Source organism: Pimephales promelas, chromosome 9 (genome assembly GCF_988280905.1).
Source record: "Pimephales promelas chromosome 9, fPimPro1.hap1.1, whole genome shotgun sequence".
In the NCBI taxonomy this organism is placed as follows: Eukaryota; Metazoa; Chordata; class Actinopteri; order Cypriniformes; family Leuciscidae; genus Pimephales; species Pimephales promelas.
The window spans coordinates 27,666,909-27,691,328 of NC_142777.1; the positions used below are offsets into that span (position 1 = coordinate 27,666,909).

The 24,420-nt window shown below is 39.5% G+C and overlaps 1 protein-coding gene across 3 annotated transcripts; it reads left to right on the forward strand.

Moving 5' to 3' along the window:
• Positions 1 to 1,063: 1,063 nt before the first annotated feature.
• On the forward strand, positions 1,064 to 20,293 carry bcorl1 (BCL6 corepressor like 1). Of its 3 annotated transcripts, none has more exons than XM_039655171.2 (12): positions 1,064 to 1,245; positions 8,082 to 8,166; positions 8,294 to 10,855; positions 13,379 to 13,514; positions 14,125 to 14,580; positions 15,422 to 15,630; positions 15,895 to 16,164; positions 16,460 to 16,626; positions 17,024 to 17,169; positions 17,272 to 17,349; positions 18,306 to 18,480; positions 18,558 to 20,293. In XM_039655171.2, the coding sequence occupies exons 2-12, from the start codon at positions 8,161 to 8,163 to the stop codon at positions 18,868 to 18,870; spliced, it is 4,518 nt and encodes a 1,505-aa protein (XP_039511105.2). In that variant the 5' UTR covers positions 1,064 to 1,245; positions 8,082 to 8,160; the 3' UTR covers positions 18,871 to 20,293. The 3 variants fall into 3 exon arrangements, with proteins under 3 accessions (XP_039511105.2, XP_088991072.1, XP_039511104.2); XM_089134946.1 differs by lacking the exon at positions 1,064 to 1,245 and adding an exon at positions 4,269 to 4,409; XM_039655170.2 differs by lacking the exon at positions 1,064 to 1,245 and adding an exon at positions 4,270 to 4,538.
• The last annotated feature ends 4,127 nt before the right edge of the window (positions 20,294 to 24,420 follow it).

Sequence of the window (24,420 nt, forward strand, 5' to 3'; positions counted from 1 at the left end):
TTAATAAGTATTTATCCTTGTCTAAAACAGTTCCTGGTATTTTACCTAAATATAATGTAGTGACTTAAAAAATTAATCTCTACTCCCATTATTTTCCCAATCTCTGCCACTAATGCCAAAAGAATATTATTTTTGGGCAGGCCCAGATAATATGGTAACGATTAGCCATCTGAGTTTTACATTGCCTCCAGCAAAAGCCACAGTTCTGTAAATGCTGTTAATTTGGGAGTTATAAAAAAAAAATCTTTTTAAATTCTTCCAGGAGTTCTTCAGGAGTTTGTTGTATTTGCCCATATCACATATGCTAGGCCTATCTCCAGTCTTCATCTGTTATTTGTGAGTCAGATTCTTTCTCCCATTTTTGTTTAATGATGAATGGTTCTTAAATGCTTGCACACATACAGAAACAATCTTCCAATAGAAAAATACACTTTTTAATGTCACATTTTGTAATATATGCATTGATTTTTTTGATTTTTGATTATTTTCTCATCCAAATTTCGGAGGAGGCCATATCTCCCTTGCCTCCTCGGAGGAAACACCCCTTCCATTATAACAAATCTCTGGAAGCCCCCTCCTGTTGCAGTTGCAAGATGTAGCTAATTTCCAAATAATATGAAATTACACTGCAAATGTGAGAAATAAAGCTGCAAAATGAACACATAGTCTATACTATTACAAAAAAAGACAACAATAACACAATAACAGCTACAATAAAGTGAACATATTTATTTATTTCACATTGTATCTGTTTTATTTCTACATAGCTCAGCTGGAGGCCCCTGACAGCCTGGGGCCCGTTGGCCCAGTAGGCTACACAATCTACCGCATAAATGAACAAAATGGACCAAATCAAACATGAAAGCCTTTATTATTTTACAACGCACGCAGTGTAACCCAAAAATCTTGTCTAGGCTTGTATCTCAGTCTGTTCAGCTATCTGCACGGTCTCCGACCAGGTAGGACTTCGGAGGAAGGAGAGCGTGGCTTGTAACCAGTGCACGCGGCAACGGTCACCTGTGGGAACGCAGCCGGCTTTAGGACCCAGCGTGCGCGATTTTCCTCTCCAGCTGCTGCGGCGATGAGGGAAGATCGCGAGGAGAAACCCAAAATTCACAGTGTTAAATCCTCCACTGAATCATACTATCGGACGGCAACGAAAACAACAGGCACAGACACTTCCTCTTGCATTTGGATGAATACGTCAAGTTCAGATCCATAGGAAAACAGTTTGGGGCCGTTAAGGTAAGGCGGCGCGATTCCATGCGATTAATAACAAAGGCGCTATACTGCCGAGCGAGGGGGCATTAAAGGGGGCATTGCACAACGCAATGGAGGGCGACAGTCAACTCTCTAAACTTTGCACTTGTACATGAGTGCATCAAAGTCATAACATCATGTCATGACGAGATCTATCTATCTATCTGAAACGGTTGGATGTGTTAATAGAGTGCAAAGACAACATGCGGCAACATTTGAAAATATATGGATAATGTGTCCTAAACTGACCGCACGCGATCACAAGAGTCAATGTCATCACGTGCGTTACGGCCTAGGAAAGTGATGGATCGCGCAAAGGCGCGTTAATTCACGGTGCAATAAGTTTGGATATCGTTTGCATCCCCTCAACCTGTGCCCACTTCCACCCTTGCGACATTATCTCAGTCAGACTCATCATGCAGTGGAGCACGCACCGGTCAGACACCTTTAGTGTGCACTGTTGCACGGCCTTTCTGTTGTCATTATTGCCAGTTCTTTTTAATTGTGTTTTGAAACTAAGTTGTAATTGTTGCCCTAGCGGTGACGCTCATTTGCAGCCATCAGGCCTGTTTAGGCTAATGGTGGAGATTTGACACCATCAAGTCAAACTTTTCAGAATATCTAATTTCTTACAGTTAACGTAATAATGTTTCAGCCTCCATGCTTAGTATATATAATATATATATATATATATATATATATATATAGAGAGAGAGAGAGAGAGAGAGAGAGAGAGAGAGAGAGAGAGAGAGAGAGAGAGAGAGAGAGAGAGAGAGAAATGGATTCACGTGTAGATGGGCATTGTGGCATGTTCGTCATGTCTGTGATATTTTAGCTTTTAATAATGCAGTCAGTCCTCGTTGCAGTGACTGTCTGTCTGATATGATTGTTGTACTCGTATGGTGCAGTCAGTAATATAGCCTATGTATTTTTACGGCAGCATCAGTGTTAGAGCTTTGAGAAGACGTGATGCTCTCAGCGCAGTCTATACAGGGTCAGTTTGCATCGGAGCAGTCATGACAAAAATAGGTCACCGGCTCAAAGATGTTAAATTTCTGTTTACGTAAACGTTTTTCAGGAGGGACTAAACGGGAGATTTGTGTGATATTGTGTATTGTCCGATGATGATGATGATGATGATGCAGTGTCATTTTTCTGTCGGAATAAAAGAATATCGCTAATCATCAAAAGTATGAGCGTCCCGGCTCCCAACATTTAAGAATACACAAATGCTGTCAGTGTGTAATCTTGTGCTGCTCTGCTCCTGAAGCTGAATGGGACAGTGACACTGATTTGGTCTTTAGATATTTATTATACAGTGGTTGATGAGCATGAAGTCTAAATGGTCATTGTGAGTTAGAAGATCATGGCTAAAACAGAAAAAAGTTCTTCTTTACAAATAATGAAGGCTCAGAGTCAGTGATGATTCAACCTGTTGGAGAGATGTTATTGTTTCGTTTGTTGGTAAGGTCAAATTGTGATAGGGCCTATATACTGGTGTTTGCTGGTTCATGATGTTGGTGCCTTAAAAAAAAGTGAAGATTACAATAATGTTGAATATAGCTGGCTGTTTGGATGTAATATAGTGTTTGGCTGACATGTTTACAATGCACAGTGTCTGAGGATGAAAAGTAAGGGTTGCTTGTTAAACCTGAGATCAAATAAGCCAGACGGCAAATAGATACTGGACAGCTGATCATGGACCTGATTTAACTATCATCATGCCCATTGTCTTGTCTTGATGCAAGGAAGATAACAGATTGTTTGTGTCTCGCTGCTGAAAAAGTGCTGATTATTTCAAGATAAGCTTGGAAAAGGCAGGCAGAAAATCATTCTCTCAAAAAAAAAAAAAAAAAAATATGTCAAACCCAGACTTTAGATTCACAGGAAATTTGTATGTTTATTTTTTAGTTATGTTCATATTCTTACAGGAAAATAAATATGACCAGTTTTCTTGTTTCCAAACACTTCATTAAACATGAATTATTAAAGAATGCCATAATAACGCTAAATTCATTTTGAATTCCTCCTGTTTTAATGTCAAAATAGATAGCCATTGTAATTAGCTGCACCAAATCTAATGTTATGTCAAGGTAGTTTTTGTATCGTCTCCAGGTCTTGTTTACATTAAATACTCAAACAGAAAACCTTTACTGTTTGATATTATAAGTGACATGATTTGGCCTTCAAATGATGGAAATTGTTCAGCAGGATTCGCAGATTGAATAAAAATAACAATATATTTTGTTCAACAGCAACTGAAGAGTAACCTAGTAACAGTCCAGCACAGTTGAAACATAAAGTGAAGCTCCAGAGATATTTTGCAACAGCTGATGCTAGTTGTCACCTGGAAAAACAAACAAACAAACAAACAAAAAAATAAACTAAAAAACTAATATGTTAAGGTCGGTGATGGGCTTTTTTTTTTTTTTTAGAAATTAAGAAGTGTAAATCCACCTGAGGATCCCAGTTTGAACTCTTCAAGCATAATTCTTGTTCACCTAAAAGATATTTGGTTTGTCCATGATGTAGGCATGGGCATGTAGCCTATAATTGCGCAGCATGTTTTCACAAAAAAAAAAAAAAAAAAAAAAAAAAACTCGGGTTCTCGTAGCCTATGAGAAGAATCTGTTTAATTTAAGGTGAACATATAAATAAACACATGGGTGGATCTTCATGTGCCTCTCTATTGATGATCGTTCCCTGGGTGTCCGGTAGTAGACATCGGTCTCGTGGCTCTACTGAAATAGTTCGAGACCCAGCAGGGTTTTTATTAATTCCGCTGCAATGTTTGTCTCAACTCTTTTTGTGACGGCCCACGTGTGCGAATCTGAAAACGAGATTATACAAACATGCACGTGCTACTCCGCGACCCTCGCGTGTTGCGTCCGAGAGCAACGGTATAATTGAGAGGGTGTATTTTCACTTTGTTACTCGGGTATGGTTTGCAGTTTAGCGCACCGTTGCGATCCCCTTTCCCCTTGAGCGGCTGGATTCTCGCGGTGCATGCTGGGACCTGCAGTCCTCGCTCCTCCCTTCTCAGGGCGTACGCGGTCAGGGCGTGGATGTCGGAGCACTACAAGTCCCACACGAGCTCGGCTCCATCTGCCCCTCTCTCTCTCCCACCAGACCAGAGACAGAGAGATACGGTACGAACCCCACCGGACTTTCAGAACCGAAAATCGTCGAGATTAGTGAACTGCGAGAGACAAGAACGGAAGACCGGATTAAAGCCCTTATCTTGATGCGCAAACATCTTCCAAATGTCGGTCAAACGGGTTAGTGGACGTTTGTACAATCTGACATCGTTATTTGGCTCGCTAATTGCCTTTTGAAATTATTCAGGGTTGTATAGACGAAGGAGTCGGTTCTGGGGCTGTGGCATGTCATAACACTTTGGCTGTTGGAGCTGCTTCGCTATGGAAACATTTCATGTCGTACGGTGACAGAGTAATGCAGACCGAGTTGTTAGAGGGGAGACTTCGCTGCGCAGGGATCTGAAAATCGCTCCTTCAGTTTCGTACACCTTGCTCCGTACGAAATAACGCTCTCCCCGCGTGTCACGCAGCACAAGTGACGATAATAATAAGGAGCGAATGGAAAACTCGGTGACCCTATTAGTTTCCAAACACTCTTTCGAGGGCAATGTGGAGAGAGACAGCCAAAGTACGATGTTTCCTCGCGAAGGTTATCATCCAACACAAATGTGCGCGTGACATTTCTCTGCCCGTGCATTTTTTTTTGTCGAGTTTTAATTCAGACGTCATAGCTCGGCTCGCGCTTAGCGAAAAACCAACGGTCACTTTATAGTTTGACAGGATTCAGCCAGTACGAACGCGTCGGTTAGTTGGGCTACATTGTGGCCACACGAACTGTGTAGGCTTTCGATTCTTTATCCGAAGGAAACGTCTTTTTCGGCTAATTCCAGACATTATAAACATTTAGTTGTTTTTGTGTTTAAACAGCGGTGTTATTTATCACTGACTCCCATTTCAGCATGCGAGGCGCTTCGTGTCACCTGAGAGTCTCTTGTATTGTGTGATACGGTTTTAGTATCTCCAGCTAGAACGAGCGAGTGGGTTGGCCAGAGAAACAAACATTTTGGTCTGTTTTAGGACGATGCTCTGCACTAATATTAAGGTAGCTGTGGATACATGACATTGGCTGATCATCGACTGCTTTTCTGCATCATCCTTTGTGCATATATAAGCTCCGGTCTGCGGAGCTCTGACGACGGACTGACCGGGAGACTGCGAGTGTGCTGAGCTCCAGTCTAGAGTGGAGAGACGATGCTTATTTCCTCGTCTCCGTTTATCATTGCGCTGGTAACCTCATTCACAAGAACGAAGGCTGAAGAAAACACGGGCTCCCGCTCCCACTGATCCTGTGTTTTCAATAATTGAGATGCCTCAAGATGAAAAATGTCTCAACGAAAATGATCGGTTCTATCTTTAGCAGCAGATATATTCACGCATATAACACATCATAAACTTTCCAATTATCAGACTTTTGCTAAAGGCCTATACGGCTTGGTTATGCCATAGAAACACTTTAAGTATACCGACATCAGTTTGATCTAATTTAAGTCAGAAAGATAAGCAGTTCATATTTTAAGACACCTGTCACCTGTATCGTCAACGTGGTCCTGCTGCTGCTGCGCTCACCTGCATTCTGATGCGAGTTGTAGGCTACGGTGTTCATGTTGTTTGCATATGGGACTCCGGTATTTAGTTCTGGTTATTTGCGGTGGTTATGTATGTCGTTTGGTTTTCCTAAGTAATATCCAGTCTTATTCATGTCTCTTTTTTCAATTAAGAACACAACCTCAAGAGATAGATTTGGATGACTTTGTCTCAAATGCAACAAGGTGCAACTTCATTTCGAGCTCACAATATTCGGTTTGATTCCCATCTGCATGAAAATCAAAAAAATCAATTTTATGCTCTATATTGCATTGCCTTTATATTTAGTAAAACCAGAATGTACCGCTTTGTTAGAGACAAATAATTATGATAATTTGAAAAGCTATTATGTGAAGTAGAAATTGAAATCTACCACCAGTTTTTAAAATGATGTAAATATCCCTATTCACTAATTATGCATAACTGAAAAGGTTACTTAAATGAATTTGTCAAAAAGTTTTTGAAGGGAACCCTATATTGATTTGAACTGTTGGGCTCTGATAGGAGTTTTGCAAGGCCTCACACACAGCACTGTTAGAATTAGATTAAATCACAGCTTGACCACCTCATTATGAGTAAACATTTTAGTAACGCGCACTCTGTGACTGTGGACATGAGTTGCTTCGCCTTTATCTAATGCCTGTAAAGAGTAAAGCGCCTGTGTTAGGCACAGCATCACATTAATGGTTGCTCTGTTCTATCTGCACTGTTGATGTTGTCTTGATCTACTGCAGTTTGTCCCACTGAGGTAATGAGGCAGTAAAACCTGCATCAACTATCGCATGGCCCTGCATCCTTTATCCTCAACCCCTGGCATTTGTGGCCTGTCGTGTACTCGACCATTCCCCTCCACTGAGCTGTGTGAGGGTTTGGGATCTGATCAGTATGGTGCTTTGCTTCTTTAAAAAGGGGGTAATTAGAGGATACAGACTTAGACCACGTGCGATGTGGGTTAAGAGGATGTTGTTGCAGTAAAAACTGTCCCTTCAGCTGTGGGAGCTGAGGTTTTTACTCTTCTGTGTTTTAACTGAGTTTTTGGTGTTTATGTTCGTGCACTTGAAATTGATTTGCTCACAATCTTAGAGAGAGTCAAATGGGTCAAACTCAGCGTTTTTCACCTCATAATTTCGTCTTTCCTACAGCAGATGACCATGCATTTGCAAACTTACAATTAAAAATGAAAATCGCTGGTATACAGTTCAAAGATCATTGCATTTTTTTTTTCAAATACATTATTTAAATCGGAATGCTATAAATTTAATATCTATTCCTACTCAAGCCGTAGTCTTAAGGAAATTGTGACATCTTGACTAAGGAAACCTCTGTTACTCACAGGAAGTTTCCAGCCTGTCTCTCACTGACTGTAACAAGAGAAGTGATGTTGTGGCCTCATGGTTAGAGTGTCATTTTTGTCAGATTACAGGGAAAGAGAGTTAAAACATTACAGCTAATCTATGCCCATCTTTTGTTAAAATTATAGAAGTGTTTATTTTGAGTGGAGTTGCTTGCTTTTATTTTATGTCTGACAAATGAAAATGATGACTAGAAATATTTCATATCTCTCAAAATCGTTGAAAAGTTATTGAAAGTCGTGTGCATGATACATGTAGTTCTGCACTACTGATAGGGTGTAACAGTTGTAAGAATGTTAAGGGAAAGTATATCCAACTAGGCTAACAGCATTTTTAATGAATGTGCTAACATGAGTTTAGTTGCCTTATAGTTCAAATCCTTGTTTCCAATGTGTAATGTAGATAGTGTAGTGATCTATATTTTACATTTGCTTTAGTTAATGAGATCTGAGTTGACCTTGGCTGAGCTACACAACATGTATCCTCTGCAATTAGTTATATGTACATTAAAAAAGAATGAAGTGAAAATGAGTGAAAAATCGACAGTATGGCTTAGCTATACTTTTTCTCTCTGATGAAGCAAACATATTTGTTATGACAAATATTAACATCATTTGAAAGGGTCTTAATGTTGTCCAGTAGCAGATTATTAACTAATCAATGAATGATTTATCTTTATTTTTAAAAAGTTATATTTTTTTTATGTTCCAAATTTGATATCATTTTAAATACTCAATTTGTGCACTTTTTAAAGTTGTTTTTTTTTAATGATCTAATTCTACAACAGAACTGCAAACTACCCAGAGGAGAATCCCATAAAGAGTCACTTGTCCACACACACTGAGTAATGTGTTGAGAAAACGCCTATGCAGGTAACATATATTTCATTGTTATAATCTCCCCTCTGTATCTTTCGTGTTTTTTTATTTATTTATTTATCATTATATTTTTTCACACTTTCCCCTTAAGTCAAACTTTCTTTCCTGTTTCTTTGCTCAGGTGGATCCCTCACCAATGAATGTAGGGGATGGAGGGACGGTGAGCAGAGAGAGCAGTGCCCCTACCCACGTGTCTGAGAGCATGGTGGGAAATCCACAGCAGACACTGCCTCTTGAACTTAGAGGTGACATACCTCAAAGTCAGCAGAACAAGTTGAGGGCGACCACAGACTGTAAAACACCTGACGTCTGCTCAGAATCCAGCAATTCAAATCATTGTCCCCAAGTTCAACCCCACAGCAATGTGTTTAGCACTGATCCCGTGAGCACACCCTTGCCTGATCGGACTGAGGTTTCCAAAGGCAAGGTTGACAGTGCTGGCATCTACTCAACTCATCTGTGGCCTTGTGGTAAAAAGGTCACCGCAGAGGACCCTGGGAACTCTGTTCATAGTATAAACCTAAACAAGAAGACTAACGCACCAGCACCCACCCAGCCTGTGATAAGCGTTCCTTTAGGTTTCCAGTGCTCCACGCTGTTTAAACCCGGCCAGCCTGTTGCTTTCCTTCCCCCTTCCAATTTTTCTTCTCCTCTCTGTAAGATCACACTGCCACCAGGGTTAGGTCAGATTGCAGCACTGCGAGAAGCCACTGCTAGCCAGTTTCAAAAGGTTGACTGCCCAGCGCAAAGCTCTTGTTCGAGCACTACACCTATGCTTAAAACATACCCGTATCACTTTTCGGTTGGGAGAGGACCTGGCGCTGAGAAGAAACCTCAGTCTTCAGGATCCAAAGTCAGGTGTGACTCTTTGTCCAAGGGCTTTCAAGGTGGATCTGAGCATAAAGCCACAATGTCTTCTTTAGCAGCCCCAGCTTTAGCCCTTCCAGTACAGCAAGCCACACAGGGCTCGGCTCCACAAACCCATTATACCATTTCTCCCACTGCTGCCATCTGCTGCAGCCCAGCTCTGGCAAATATCACCACTCAAAGTCGGCTGCTTAGCCTTGTAGAAAAAGGTTCGACGTACCGAGGTGCTGAAAAGACCTCTTTAGCGTATCTGAAACCAAAAACACTGTCCACTCCAGAGGAGCATAATGTTTCCTGCCCCGTTGAGTCAAGGGATGTCCCCCTTGATTTGTCTGCAAAGTCAAAGCGACAAAAAAACATTAAAGAGACCCAGAACCACCCATCATTGGCCACGGAACAGCATTCTGCTGACTCTCATCAGAAAAACGTTGCTGGTTCTAAAAAAATGAATTCTGCTTCTTTTGGGTCATCCAGTACATATGACACCCATAGAAATGGTGCTACACAAAAATCATCTTCAAAACAAACTAATCACCATGCTTTGGAACCCAACGCATCCTGGGCCAAAGGCTCATCTCCTGGTTCCTTAAATAATCTCCCTGGCACATATGTTGGAGTGGCAAGCCCCATTCTAGCATCTACTTTACGAAGCAAAGATGGAAAAAGTGCTGCTTTTGTTGAAGATTTTCAGACATTTGCCAAACAGGAAACCATCTCCATCATTGACCAAGGAGAACAGCCGGTTTGTAGAGAGAGGAAAGCACCATTTGCTGTTAATAAGGATAAGCTTAATAAGGGAGGCAAGCTCTTGACAGGAACTCATCAAGGTTTTTTATCTACCCAATTATCTACTACAGTAAATTCACAGGCCCACCGGAAGTCTGTTGGTGGAAAAGAAGGGACCCTTTTTACACCTCCAGTTAAATCCTTGTGGCAACCACCTTGTGTTCTTTCCCAAGGATCATCTCTGCAGAATAGGCCAAGTCAGACCCAGGCCCCAAAGACTAAGAGCACCCTTGGTTGTGAGAGAGCCCTGTTCCATAACTCCCATTTAAGCCCAATTAAAGTAGAGGATGAAAAGTGGGAGAAGGCCAAATCCCCACTGTCCAACCTGGAGTCGATAGTGAAGCAGAAAACTCTTGAGACCACTGCACTTACTGGTGAAAACTACTGTAATCTGTCTTATGTGGGATCTAGGAGGCCTGAGGTAGCCAACGTGCAGAACAGGTGTCAGGACTCCACGTTGCAGCAGACTCTTACAACTGGTTCTCCATTTAGGGCCATAGAAGTACAGGTCAACAGTTCAGACAAAACTTCTCCACAAACAGATGCTACAGCAGCTCTGAGCAGACCAGAGATCACAACCGCTCCTGTGACCAAGGATAAGGGAAGAGAAAAAAAGGCAAAAGAGACAGAAAATCTAGTGTCTGATGGTAGACAAAAAAAGAAATCTACTACCCCTAGTAAAAGGACTGCTCCCAGTTTTAAAAAGAAATTGTCTCAACAGTTAGAGGACGAGATGACAAAAGAGGAGAAAGGATCAGAGAGGAAGGCTTCTTCTCATGTTAAGGTAGAAGGAAAAGCCTTTTCCTTCCTTGAGAACCAGACTGTAGAAGCAGAAGGAGAGGCAAAAATGAATGGAGCCAAAGAGGAGATACCTTCCAAAGGAAAAGTATCCACCACCAAACAGAAGAAGCTGAAAAAGCCTGCCAAGGAAAAGACACCTTCTGAAGCTCAAAAAAAGACTATTACAGTAACTAAAAAGCAAAAAGATAAAGACAGACCATCAGTCAAGCAAGGTCTCTACCATAAAAAGGTAAGATTTATTTTACTCTGATCAATTTAGTGGTTAATTTTTATTAAAGGGGTCATATGAACTTTTACAAGTTGATTGTACTGAAATGTGTTTTGGCAGTGCCTGTACACAACCATCATATAATAAGAAAAATCCATTCAGTGTTTTTGTTTTAATCTCCTTGTTTTAATATGTTTTCCCCGGCCTCAAATTGAGCCGTTCGTCAATAGAGCTGGTAAGTCCCACCCATCCGTAAAACTCCAAGTGGACCTCTAGGTTTGAAAAAGCGTCAATGCAAGTGAATGAGAGAAAATAATCATTTTCTGATCCCGTTTGAATTGTGCCATGAATGTAACATATGTTGTCTGTGAATTTTTTATATAATTACTCATGTAACGAGTTTTACAGTATATTGTATGATTCGCAAATGTGACGTCACCGCATAACACATTTTCCCTCCACAAATCACGGTTTTCACCACGCTCAACTAGTTTGTCCTCTTCCTGAAAGAAGGCGATGAAGTGCACCAAAGACACAGGCATGTTTAGCGGGAATCGTGTGCTGGTGGGTGTGATGTATATCAAACAGGTCGAAAGAGTTGTAGTTCACAAAGTGCTCTCGCACAAAGTCTAACCGTATGAAAATTCTACCCGCTAAATTCTAGCATTCTTTACACGAAACGTTATATAAAAAATTCAGAGACAACATATGTTCACATTCATTGCAAAATTCAAACGGGATTAGAAAATAATTATTTTCATTCACTTGCATTGACGATTTTTCAACCGAGAGGTCCAGCGGGGCTAGCTGAAGGGGCGGGACTTACCAGCTCTATAAAACGGACACCCCTCCCAGGATTGTTAGATCGTTTCAACACATCCCCGCCCTGAGATCTGTCATCATAGTCCGTCATTGTTGATACGCTGGAGCAGAGTGGCGTCTAAGCGATTGTGTTGTTCTGTTCTTGGGTGTAATAGCGAACAAAGCAGTCGTTTTGATGTTCCTAAATCCGAACCACTGAAGATGCTGTGGCTTGAGTTTTGTTTTCGAAGGGAATATTCCCCACGAGCAACATCAGTGCTTTCATGTTTGCGCAAATCATTTCTCAATAGACTGCTTTATAAACGAGGGTCAGTATGAGCTGGTTTTGCTAAGAAGCAGCTCCTGAAAAAAGAATCTATTATGTTCCCTCTGTACCTCCAGACGAACTGAGTGTAAAGTTTTATTAACCTTTATATTAATCATTGCAAATCGCGAAAAAAGTTTTTTCATGACCATTAGTTGTAACGTCAATCTGTCAATGAACTAACTATTTATCATCCAGTAAATTAAATACTTGAAAATGGAATGTGGCAATGTGCTTTATCTCATTTGATTATTTGAAGCTTGATGGAAAAGATAAAAACTGTCAATGAAAAACTTCAATTAACATTTGAGTTCAAAACAAAAGACTCATCTTTTTGTTTTAACTTTTTTGTTTTATGTTTGCAATGAAATGTAGAGGATATAAGTCATTTAAAAAAGTTTGAGATAATGCAACATTTATTTTCAGCCCATGGTCCTAATCCAAAATATATATATATAAATAGTAAATTATATCGCCCGCTGTGTGAACACCAATATAGTTATGGTTATTGTAATCTCTGGAGTTGTTGTTCTTGGTGTAAACAGGCTTTTAGAGTTGACAAGACATCTTAGAGGATTTTAAAACAGAAATAGGAAGCTTGTGGTTTAGTTAATTATGAGAGTTTATATTAATTATTCTTTTTTTTTTTTCATTTGATCTGTCTAAATTGTCCTTTTAGTACTGGTAGTGTTATTCTCATCATGAGTTACAATGTAATTCCTATGGGTGTTTTTCCCCATGTAGACAGTCTGTAACATATGGTCACAACTGGAGTTTAGTAAACAATTTTATCATGCAATGTTGAAGTTTTGTGGTTATACTTTGTTTGAAACTGTGTTTTGTAATATGTGTTCTTCTTATACAATTAGCGCTGTAACATAACGTAATATATCGCAATACAAAAATGCAACTATATGTATCGTGGCTAGTGACAATATTTATCGTGTATAGTTCACCCAAAATAATAAACAGTGTGAGGAAAAAATTCCAAGTTTACAACGTTTAGTGTCAGCGCTACATTAAACAACTATATATAATGTTGAATAAAATGTATAATAATGCAATGGGGGAATATTTGTGTCCCGATAATGCTAAATGTCTTCTGTTACCTTGTCTAAATGTCTTCTGATGAGTCTTTTGTTCTGAATTCTGGAAGGAAATTATAATAGTTCTCGTGAGATTATTGCGAGAGTAGCCTAGTGACGTGTGTTCTGTTGGGCTAATGAGCTGCATGTGTCTAAGCCCTGGGAAAGCTCTTGGTGAGAGATGATGGCATTACCATTATGAGCCAGTGATGGGTTTATAGACAATTACATTTTTGCTTTGTTTAAATAGCCAATAATGTAAATTATGCATGTGTTATTGACAGACAAAATGCTTTATTTTTTTTTTTAAACTGTTGTGTTGTACTTTATCAGAAGAAAGATGCATTGCCTGGAGTGGGGAAAAATGTGCTGAAAGATGGAATAGGCGCAGCCCCCAAAGTAGGGGGAAAGACTCGCAAAGGGAAAATCTGTCCAACTAATATGGAACACACGGACCCAAACAAAATAGGTACTGACCCAGCTCGTAGTTAAAGAGTAGTTCACCCATGGGGCACCTCGTCATCATTTACTCACTCTTATGTCTTTCCATAACTAGGCTTATCTTTTGTATTAAAAGAAAATTATATTTTTAAGCAGGTCTTTTTCTAACAGTGATGGGTCATAGTGACCCTGGCTGTTAAGTGACAAGAGAAATAAATAAATTGTTCAGCCTGATGTGTGAGCTGGATCAACTAGATCATTGACAAGAACCAGCTCAAAAGTACAATTAATGCACTGATCTAGTTGTACTTTCTAACTCGATTCGCTGCATAAGATCTGGAATACAGTGAAATGAAACTAGTGTAAAAATTGGTGATTGTGATATTTTAAAGCTTAACAGAAGCTGTGGTCACTATAAACATGTATGGAAAAGACCTGTGTAAAAGATTCCACCACAATATAACAACATACAGGTTTGAAATGACAAGAGTGAGTAAGAAATGATGGAATCGATATTTTGGGGGTGATTTTAATATTTAACAAGATGCTTTTGCTTTTTTTTTTGTCATATTTAAGACAGTGGTATGGTTTTTCAGATATCAACGTATTTCTCATGGATAATTGTGACTTGTCACCAGGGTTTATCACCGATTCAGAGAGCAGTCCATGCAGAAGTCCTCAGGTTGACAGAGATTCGGGCTCTTTCAGCAGTCCGGCCTGGCCTAGTAAGGAATCAGACTCCCAGGAGGAGGCCTCTCCACGGCTGAGGCGAGGGCGCAGACGGACTGATGAAGCGTTGCTCCGAGACTGGAGCTTCGCTACTCCACCTACACCTCCCCCTCTCGATCCCCCCTCTACACCACCCCCTACCCCACCACCCACAGTACCCGTCCGCCGGCCGCGCGGCAGGCCTCGAATCAATCCTCTGCCTGAGGAGGTGGATGCGGACAAGGACAGGCCCACTGAGGGTGGAGACTCCTCTTCAATAAAGAAAAGGAAACGCTGCAAGAATCGTAAATATCAGAACGGGGAATACATCACAGAGAAGGATAAGGTGGCAGATGGAGAGGAGGAGAAGCTGGGCGTGGAAGATGGTAAGGCCACTATTGAGTAAAGATGTCTGAGGCTTGGTGAACATTTTGCTGAGAACGTCATTCTGTAATTTCCCTGCCTGGTCTTGATATTTAGTCCATGGGCTGCAGCTGAGGGTAACATAATTAAAATGTCAAATAAATTTTCCTTTGGGGAGCAATATCTAGCATGATTTAAACTTTCCAAAAAATCTTTAAGTTACAATTATTTACTGTTATTGAATGTGAAGATGTTCGTGAATTTCACGTACTGGGAATAAGATAGAACGGTGTAGCTCTTACTAAAATAGGAGTGTCCAATGTCTGAATGTGGGCGTTACCAAAGGTCTGTATGTCTGTGAATTACAAATTTACCCAACCTTCTCAGGAAAAAAAAATTGTTCTGTTTGAATAGGGCTGAGGTAGGGATGTTTTGGAAAGCGTTTTGGAGCGTTTGGAATTATTGAAAGCGATTTATTTAAAGTTACCACAAAATCAAAATGGATAATTCTTGTTTTTATGAAATATTGGAATGCTTATTGTAATTGTTTTTTTTATTCATCATGTGCCAACATAATATTTAATAAATATATCATCCACTTACACCCTTACTACGACATCTCTGCTCTGATGATGTGTTCACTTGCACGAGGACAGGACAAAAACCTCTCCTCTACAGCAACCTATCACTCACATGAGATCGCAGCAATAGCAAATGACAACAATCCCATCAATTCCGGAAAAACAAAATCAAGTCCTGCCCTGGTTTATTTTTGTCATTCGGTTCACTTGGATATGTTACAATATGTCTATCTATACTGCTTTAGGAATGATGTTATAAAAATGTCAATCTATGCCATTGCAGATGAGAAGATGGGTGTGTACCCTTGTCTCAGTGCCACGCTGACCAGCGAAGTGCCCAGTCCAGACATCAGCCCTAAGCGGACCCAATTCACACGTTCTGGCTTGGCACGACCTCAAGAGTGTCCTCCCGCCACACATCCTAATGACAAACCCTCAGGGAAGAGGAAGTTCAAAAGTAAACACTTATGTGACACAGACGAGCAGAAAAAGGTTAGCTGAAGCATCTTATCAAACTTTCAAGCATTTTGAAACTAGACCAATTAAACTGAAAATTGTGATATCAAGGGTTTTTTTCTTCCATTGCAAAGGTATACCTATTTTCAATTAGTCTTATGCTGCCTCCTAGTGGCTCTGTGAGTCACTAAAGCACTTTCCTACAACAGCTGTTTTTATCGGGACCACGTTACTGTTGCCCTCCCGACAATGTCACATCCCTCATGCATGACTCTCTTTGTCTTTATGTCTTTGTTTCAGCTCAAGACTAAGAAAGGCAGCTTGGGCAAACGCACAGGGCCCCTCATGCCAGACGAAGACAGTCCAGCCGCCAAGAAAACCTCAACTCTTTCTTATGCTACTTCCAAGCAGTCAAACTCTCCACTGTCTGGTAAAAAAGGAATAGCTGGGAAAACAGGAATCCCTGAAACTACTCCAAGCCGTCCAGTGCCTCCAGAAGTCCGTCGATTGATTGTGAATAAGAATGCAGGAGAGACGCTGTTGCAGAGAGCTGCTAGATTAGGTTACCAGGTAAAGCAACCCTTTTGGTTGTTAGCTGATATTGTAATCTTTATTATGAAATATATTCATATTTATTGTAAATTACAGAAAAGTTCTATCAATTAAAAAAGTGAATCCAGTGTTGTTTATTTTAATTTAACATTTTTATGATTTAATTATTAGCTTTTCATCAGTTCATAAACCTCTTGCAGGTCCCTCACAAACCACAGTTTGAGAAATGCTTATGTGAATAACTTGCTTTACAGCCCTATGAATATGATTGTTGGATCAATCAATCATTATTTATATAAATGTTTATTTTCAGGATGTGGTTTTATATTGCTTGGAAAAGGATGTGCGAGAGGTGAACCGTCGTGACAATGCGGGATACACGGCACTGCATGAGGCCTGTGCACGTGGCTGGACGCACATTGTACAGGTGCTGCTGAAGCACGGCGCAGATGTTAACTGCAGCGCACAGGATGGAACGCGGTGAGCAGCAGGTTACACTCGGGATATGATAGGATGATCAGCGCTTTATTTATTACTTGAAATATTCATTAGATGCCACCAAATTCAGCTTTGGGCTACTCATTTTTTAATTGTATAATGACAGTTTTGAGCTAGGTAGCTAATGGGCCATATCAGATTTAGGAGATGTATTTTTAGAATCAGACTCTATTTGTCCACCCACAGCTACAATGTGTCCAACAAACTGTCCAATTACGTTACTGTATGAAACTGCTTCCTCCTACCACTTCCTGTAAGAGTTTTGCCATGTCCGAGTTTGCTTTTTCATCATTGCAGCCCATTTGCAGTAACAATAGGCTTCATTTTAGATAGGTAATTCAGTATATTATGTACTGACTTGACTTTCAAACCGTTGTAGCCCAATTCATGATGCTGTAGCAGCTGACAATCTGGCAGCAGTCTGGATGCTGTTAAATCATGGAGCAGATCCCACACTGGCAACGTACTCTGGTCAGACCGCAGTTAAACTAGCCCAGAGTCCCGGGATGAAAACGTTCCTCAAAGGTAAAACCGCTTCATTTTCAAACAGTTTTTGCTAAATGATCTAAACAATCCTTCTGGAACATTGTTGCGATTTAAACTGTCTTTGTGATTGTTTATCCACAGAGTACTTCTCCGATTTAGAGGGACGGGCAGACCAAGATCCCAGTCTACATTGGGATTTCTACAGTAGCTCTGTATTTGGTAAGAAATTAAAATGAAATACTCTAATATTCAAAAGTTTGGGGTTAGAAAATAAATTAGTACTTTTATTCAGCAATTTAGATTGTTAGAGAAATGTTCAATTGCAAAGAAATGCTTTGCTTTTAAACATTGTGTTCATTGTTTCCACAAAAATATTAATCAGCACTGTTTACAACATAAGAAAAGTTTCTTGAGCACCATATCAGCATGTTAATAGGATTCCTGAAGGATCATGTGACACTGAAGACTGGATTAATGATGCTGAAAATACAGCATTGCATCACAGGAGTAAATGTATTATGTTTACTGTATTTTGGGATCAAATAAATGCAGCCTTGGCAAGCATGAGAGACTTCTTTTTTTAAAAACAATTGAATTTATTTTCATTTAATTGTATTTTTGAATGGTAATTTGTAGTGGATTTTAAGTTAGAGACCACCAGTGAAAAGCTTTTAATTCATTTTTGCAATTTAAATTGCAAAAATATATATTTTATGTTACCAATCAGCAGCATAAAAATGTAAGTAAAGTTTATTTGAAAGATTTACATCAGTTTGGTTCAGTATTGGCTTTAACTGGCATCACTCTGATGATTTGAGAATAGAAGCAAGAAAATCTGACCTATTTTAATAGTTTTGATTAGTACCTATGAATAATGCAGCATATTAAATATTTCATATTCACAATACAATAGAAATACAGTTTTAGTTTCAATTTTGGATCCCAGATTTGAATATAGTCTCAGACATTATTGTATTGAATTTAATAATCCTTCTTCAAAATCCTCAAAAAAGTAAGCACAATTGATTGTCCAAGCGTCCCCCAATTCAAGCTGGAAGTGATCCAAGCTTTCAGTGACATAGCTGCCCACTAGAGGGTAGCAGAAGCACTATAAACACGCTGTGTTGAGGTCTTGTGACTAGAGGTTGACTTTTGTCTCTATTTGTTTTAAACAGAGACAGAAAAGGAACCTTGCTGGGACTTCCTGTTGTCTCAGCGTGAGGAAGAAGGCGGGGACAGCTTGAGCGAGCAGGTGAAGGAGAGAGATGCCGACTCTGACTGTCTTCTGTTTGAGTTTTCCTCTGAGCCCCTCCTGCCTTGCTACCATGTCCAAGTATCACTAACGCAGGGGTAAGTGGTAGCGTAAATATATATTTTTTTTAAACATGATCATGACAAAACCTAATCTATTTGTTTCCTCTCCACAGTTTTTGTAACTGGTTCTTGCTGGCAGACGTGCTGAAGCGCCTAAAGATGTCGGCACGCATTTTCCGGGCTCGATACCCTCAGTTCGAGGTGGCCAGCATCGCTCAGGCAGAGCTGTGGAAGCAGATCTCCGTCAGTCAAACGTGCGCCGCTTCGGACGAGCTCCGGCCGGACGACGATGAAGACGGAGAGGAGACCGTGGAGCTGGTGCGCTGCGTGCCAGAGTTACAGGGGCAGCTAGGCTCCACCATACAGATCCTTCAAGAAGATGAGGACGACAATTCAGAGGTCAACACCAGACCCTGCAGTCGATAGCGACTCCTGCCCTACAGCGAGGTGCCGTCCGCAGTCGTGCTAGGTCCATTGCAACCGATGGCCTGTTACCAGTACCAGCACTTTGTATGTTCAGAATCAGCCAGAAAGGTCCTATTTCCTCACAGACGCCCTGAGCAATGAAAGGGGCCCTAGGGAGCGACTTTTCCATGCCCTCACCCCAGGGGGAAAGGCTGGGGGCGGACTCCACTGGGAAGCAGCTTTCAGGTTCCTTCTGTAGGGTTTTGTTTTTTCAGTATTCAATTTGTTTTTCGTTTTTTTTTTTTTTTAAATAAACCTATATGTATAAGTAAATATATATGTATATCTTGACATCAGGGTGAACGCAACTGGTTGTAACTTATCATTAACATGTTTTTATGTTCACTCATTATTGACTGTCCTTTAGAAGGAGTGGTAATCCAAGTCTTTTTTTATCTTGGTAAAATACATGTGTGTAGCTAAGAGGCTTACATCTAGCTAACAGTGGCAGGAATGCCTTTGGGCCAGATGGTTCCTGTGTAAAACCATCGAGCCTCTCTCGGCTCCCAGAAGCCCCCTAACCTACAGCATATGTTCCATATCCCTGGCCCTCTTTACCTAAGCACCACTGCAGCTCTGCCAGGATCATTACACCTTCTCTTTGTTTCGTTTGTTCCTGTGACATCTGACGTCGCTTCGTTTTTGCTTTGGAAATCGGCAGGTCAATGAGCTGTTGGTTTTATCCGCTGGTTTAATTATTTTAAGATATCAGCAGAATCAGCCGATATTAACCTTGACCGTTAAGTGGTAAACAAAAAAAAAAAAAAAGAGCCAGTGGAGTGTTTTTTTTAAAGATTTTTCTAGAGCTGTTTTTCTAGATTCCGTCTTGAACTGCTTTCCAGTGCTTCTGGAAGGGGTCCTCTCCAAGGTTTTCCTGGTGTACCAGATTCCAGCGTGCTTTGTGGCGCGTGGTGTGTTTTATTTTCACTGATTGTTGTTTGTGCTTAATTTAATAGTCATTAATATATTTGACCTTTTTTGTGTGTATCAAACAAATGATATATGAAAATTGCTTTGTATGGTTGGTGCTTTATTTGACAGTGTACAAATAATGATCCCTTTATCCTGAGGTTGTTTTGTTTTCCCACACTGCAAACAGTATTTTAACAGGCTAAAGTACAGTTTTATTGTACTGGTGCTAAGCTAGATTTTGTGTTGACAATCAATGAAGTTTTGTTTGAACTGAAACCAATAAATATTTAAATGAAGAGACAGAGATGTAAAGATAGAGTTTAGTTTCACTACTTATGGAAATGCAGAGAGACATGAAGAAAGTACTTGGCTTTTGGTTAAAGAAGGCATATTGCTTCAGTGATCTCTGTTCAAAGAGGAGAGCTGTTTATTTGTTTAGTTTTTTTTTTTTTTAGTTTTTTTTTTTTTTTTAGAAATCCACCAGAATAAAGCATGATTGTCAAGTCTTGCTTGTGATCTGCTGTATGTTTGTAACACCGGACAAGGTAAGCCCGCTGCATTAAATAATGTTTTGCATTATTATGATTAAAGATGACAAAGTTTATTTTTATTAATTTAAGGTATTAATACAAGAAGTGATGTTCTGCTTTTTACAGTCAAATTCTGTATTAATGTACATTAATAAAAATCATTCATATAGATTTTACCCACATTGCATAATAGAAATTATGTCGCCAACCAATAAAATGTAATTTAATCATTTTGGAAAAGAAAACATCGATTTCAAAAAGATAATTGTCCTCAAGGGGGCACTAGATACTAACAACATCATGACGTTAACGGGCAATGATCTGAGGGGAATCAAACTAAGTGATTGTTTTAAGCTGAAGATTAATTTAAATTTAATTGATTTTGTTTAATTAAATCGTTTAAATTATTACATAAATATGAAAAAAGATATACATTTACACATTTTAACGCGATACACTACGTTTTCGGGGTCCGTTTCTTTAAAGGAATTCATTATATTCAGCATGGATGCATTCAATCGATCAAACGTGATATTAAAGACATTAAAAGGCTGCAAAAGATTTATATTTCAAATAAAAACTGCACATTTTAATCATCACCTGAAGTAAATGAATCACGGTTTTCACAAAAATACTAAGCAGCATCTGTTTTCAATATTGAGAATAATAAGAAATGTTTCTTAAGCAGGTACCAAATTCAATGATTTCTGAAGGATCGTGTGACACTGAAGGGTAGGCCTAATGATGCTGAAAATTCAGCTTTGCCATCACATGATTAAATTCGCCTGCATAATAAAAGTTAACTAGAAACAGTTATTTAAAATAATAGGTTAAAATTCACAATATTTTACTGTAGTTTTAGGAAATGCGCCCTATGTGAGCAAAAGATTTATTTCAAAACAAACAAAAAATCAGTAGCTAGGCTATAAACTTGCCTGAACACGCAATTCAAAGGTTTGGAGGACAGTTCGTTGCGGTAAAAGGTCAGTCAAAGTAGGTGATACTGGTTTTTGAAGGAAGGGACAATCAATTTGTTGAGAAACTAGTGCACTAAATATCCTACTCATGGGGAAAGAGACGAGACAGCATTAAGAAATGAGAGTTGTCTGCGTAGACTATGGCCTCGGGAGACCCGGGTTATGCTGAGGTGAGGAAGTCAGATAATTCTTGAGTCAGGCTTTTTCTGAAACAGGGCCACATGCTTTACTGTCATAAAAGGTAATTAAACAATAAACCAGTCCTGATATTTACCTCTCGTACGCTATCTACGTTTTATATCTGAGAGTTAACAGATAACGCGGTCGCAGCATGCCTAAAAAATCACACAAAGTTTAGTTTGATTAATTTCGAGTCAATCCTCCATATAATAACTTCGTTCACCCACAAATATTTCTCAGCCTATGAGTCGGTTAGTTTGGAATGTATCAGTGCGTCTTTACCTTTAAAAACCACAGTTTAGCTAGAAAATGGTAAATAACATGCGCATCTACGTAGCCTCACTCAGCTGTCGGTTCGTTTGGTTGCCTGGTGCTGAATTGAAGCAGTGGGATGGAAGAGAATGCTGAGTGGCCTGGGGGCCATTTATATGCAAAAGAACGAATAGAAATCGCAGCACGGTACAGCGGTGAGGTGTGTGGGAGAGAGTCATCATGAGGAAGATAAGTTAAGGATGCCTGGGGACAGGCTGAGACCGAATTAAAGCAGAATGCAACGAAATAACGACATGCTTCAATTAACACCTCGACTGTAACTCTGTATCGGTGGGGCCTCAAAACGAAAAGTAGACCCAGTGAGTCAGATTTCTTCAGAATCCTTAAGTCACTTCACGGATTTGTATAATAGCCTAAAGGTTATTTATAGGCTGCTATTAGGCCTAATTATATATTAATGAATCAATATGCCTATTTTTAATTATCTTTTGGTTTCAGGTTTGCAGCTTCAAGTTTTAATATAAATATATATATATATTTCAACTTAAAGTCGGAAGTTGTGCTGTAGGTGTGTTAAACTTTAAGTCAGATTACGTCCAGCTCCACCTCTCTGGACGACTAGGGCCGGGGGATAGAGTTGTGGGTAGGCAGGGTTAGGGTGTGGATATTAGCTCCACCGATTAAGCCCAAATTACATTCACTCATCCTCGCGGTGTCTAGACCAGAGTTTCCGCTAGAAAAAGGTTTCTTCCTCTTAATTAGTCAAGTTGAGGAAAACTGTTGGCTACGTAACTTAAAAATGAACATATAGGCTAGGATAATCAAGCCGTATAGAATGCAGCATTATTAGCCATAACTTTCAAATGGACGAGAGAAAAAAAAATGAACGATTCGCGTCAATCAACAACATTGGTTTCATACACATTCACTTTTTGAAACATTGAGGCACGGATGTAGCCTAATACAAATAAATAAAACATCTTCAGTTAACTAGCAGATGATTCATTTAGTTCACTATTAAATAAGAGATCTAGCGCTAAAATCTGTTGTTTTTGAAATCAAGCCGAGCGCTCGTGTCCACTGCTATCAGTTGGATGGACAACGCGCTGCACGAGTTGCGCAATCTTCACTCGGCTAGATAGTGTTTCAATCCATCGCCGCTGCGGAGACACTCTATTCAGTCCGGTGAAATCACTAAATAAAATGCACACAAACGTGTCCCTGCTTGATATAGGCTGTAACCACTGTTGAATTCTTTATGTTGGCCTACTGCTTGATACAGGATCTGTTTACAAAAATAAAATTCTACATAAGCCTATTCTATTTAAATAGTCTCCCAAAGAAGTGGGGTGACTTTTTTTTAAATCAGTTTTATTGTGATAAACATGACACAAAATAACATTGTGACTACATGAAAAGAGCTTTTACTGTTATGAAAAATGCAGATAATTGAGCATTAGTGGAACTAAAGGTGTCAGAATGAACACGTCATCAGAGCTCTTGAGAAGCTGCTGCGACTTATTCAACCCTCTGCTCTCGAATCGCTCTGATGGTACATTGATGCCATACGTTACAGTCGTGCCATCGGCACTGTCTCAAATCAGACAAAATTTCTAGCCGGCATGCCGGCATGTTTCAAGTCAGACACTAATCAGTCTGTGCAGCACTGTATGAAGTCGAACAAGCCTTAGTTTGTTCTTTGGACAGGGCTGGCTTTTTTGTCCATCAATTTGATTAGAATGTTGGATCATTGTCTATTGCTATTATGTGAGAGACACGTTGTCCTGCCCTCGCGTCAGAATACTCGTCATCAGAGAAGAGATGTTTCTGCAAGAGTTATTTTGAGTAAAGATTAAGAAGGTACGTTTAAAAAAAATTATAATGATGTGCATGTTCAAATGTGCAAACATAGGCTATTCATTTCTGTTGGTTGCCAAGGCAACCTTTATTATTTTCTTAATTATTTTTTTTTGTAGGGTTATAATTTTCTCATTTATCATATATATATATATATTTATTTCAGATTTATTTCAGTTACCTAAAATTATGTTTACTAGTTTTAGTTTACAGAAACCTGCATGCAAACCTTCAGGGATTGCTTTACAAAGCAAAGCAAATTACCTACTGGAGGTTACTACAGTTCACTGGTGTCACATAGATATTATAAAATGGACTACCACTTTATCGTTCCAAACTTTGGCTTATTGACACGATATTAAATCCATTTATCGAATAAGTGTGTTAACCAAAATGACCAGTCATGCTTTTTTTCTCTTACAAGCCCAATTGCATCATATGTGGACTCAGATTTCAGAGCCACTCCTTCACCAAACCCACAAGATCTACTACCTGCCATTGGCTGGCCCTTTTGGAGCTAAACCGTGATTGGTCTAAATCTAGGGCACGTCTTGACAAGACATACTACAGTTATATATGCACATGTGGCCATATGAAAGTAACTGCAGTGTTAAAAATAACATAGCAAAAGGAAAAAAGGTTTCAAACGGGCCAAATGCAGTATTTATTTTTCCCTAAAACAAGTACTATTTATTAAAATAATATTTATTAAAATAATAAAATAATGCACATGTTGTTGACTAAATGCATTGACTAAATATCAGCTAAAGTCTAGAAGTAAC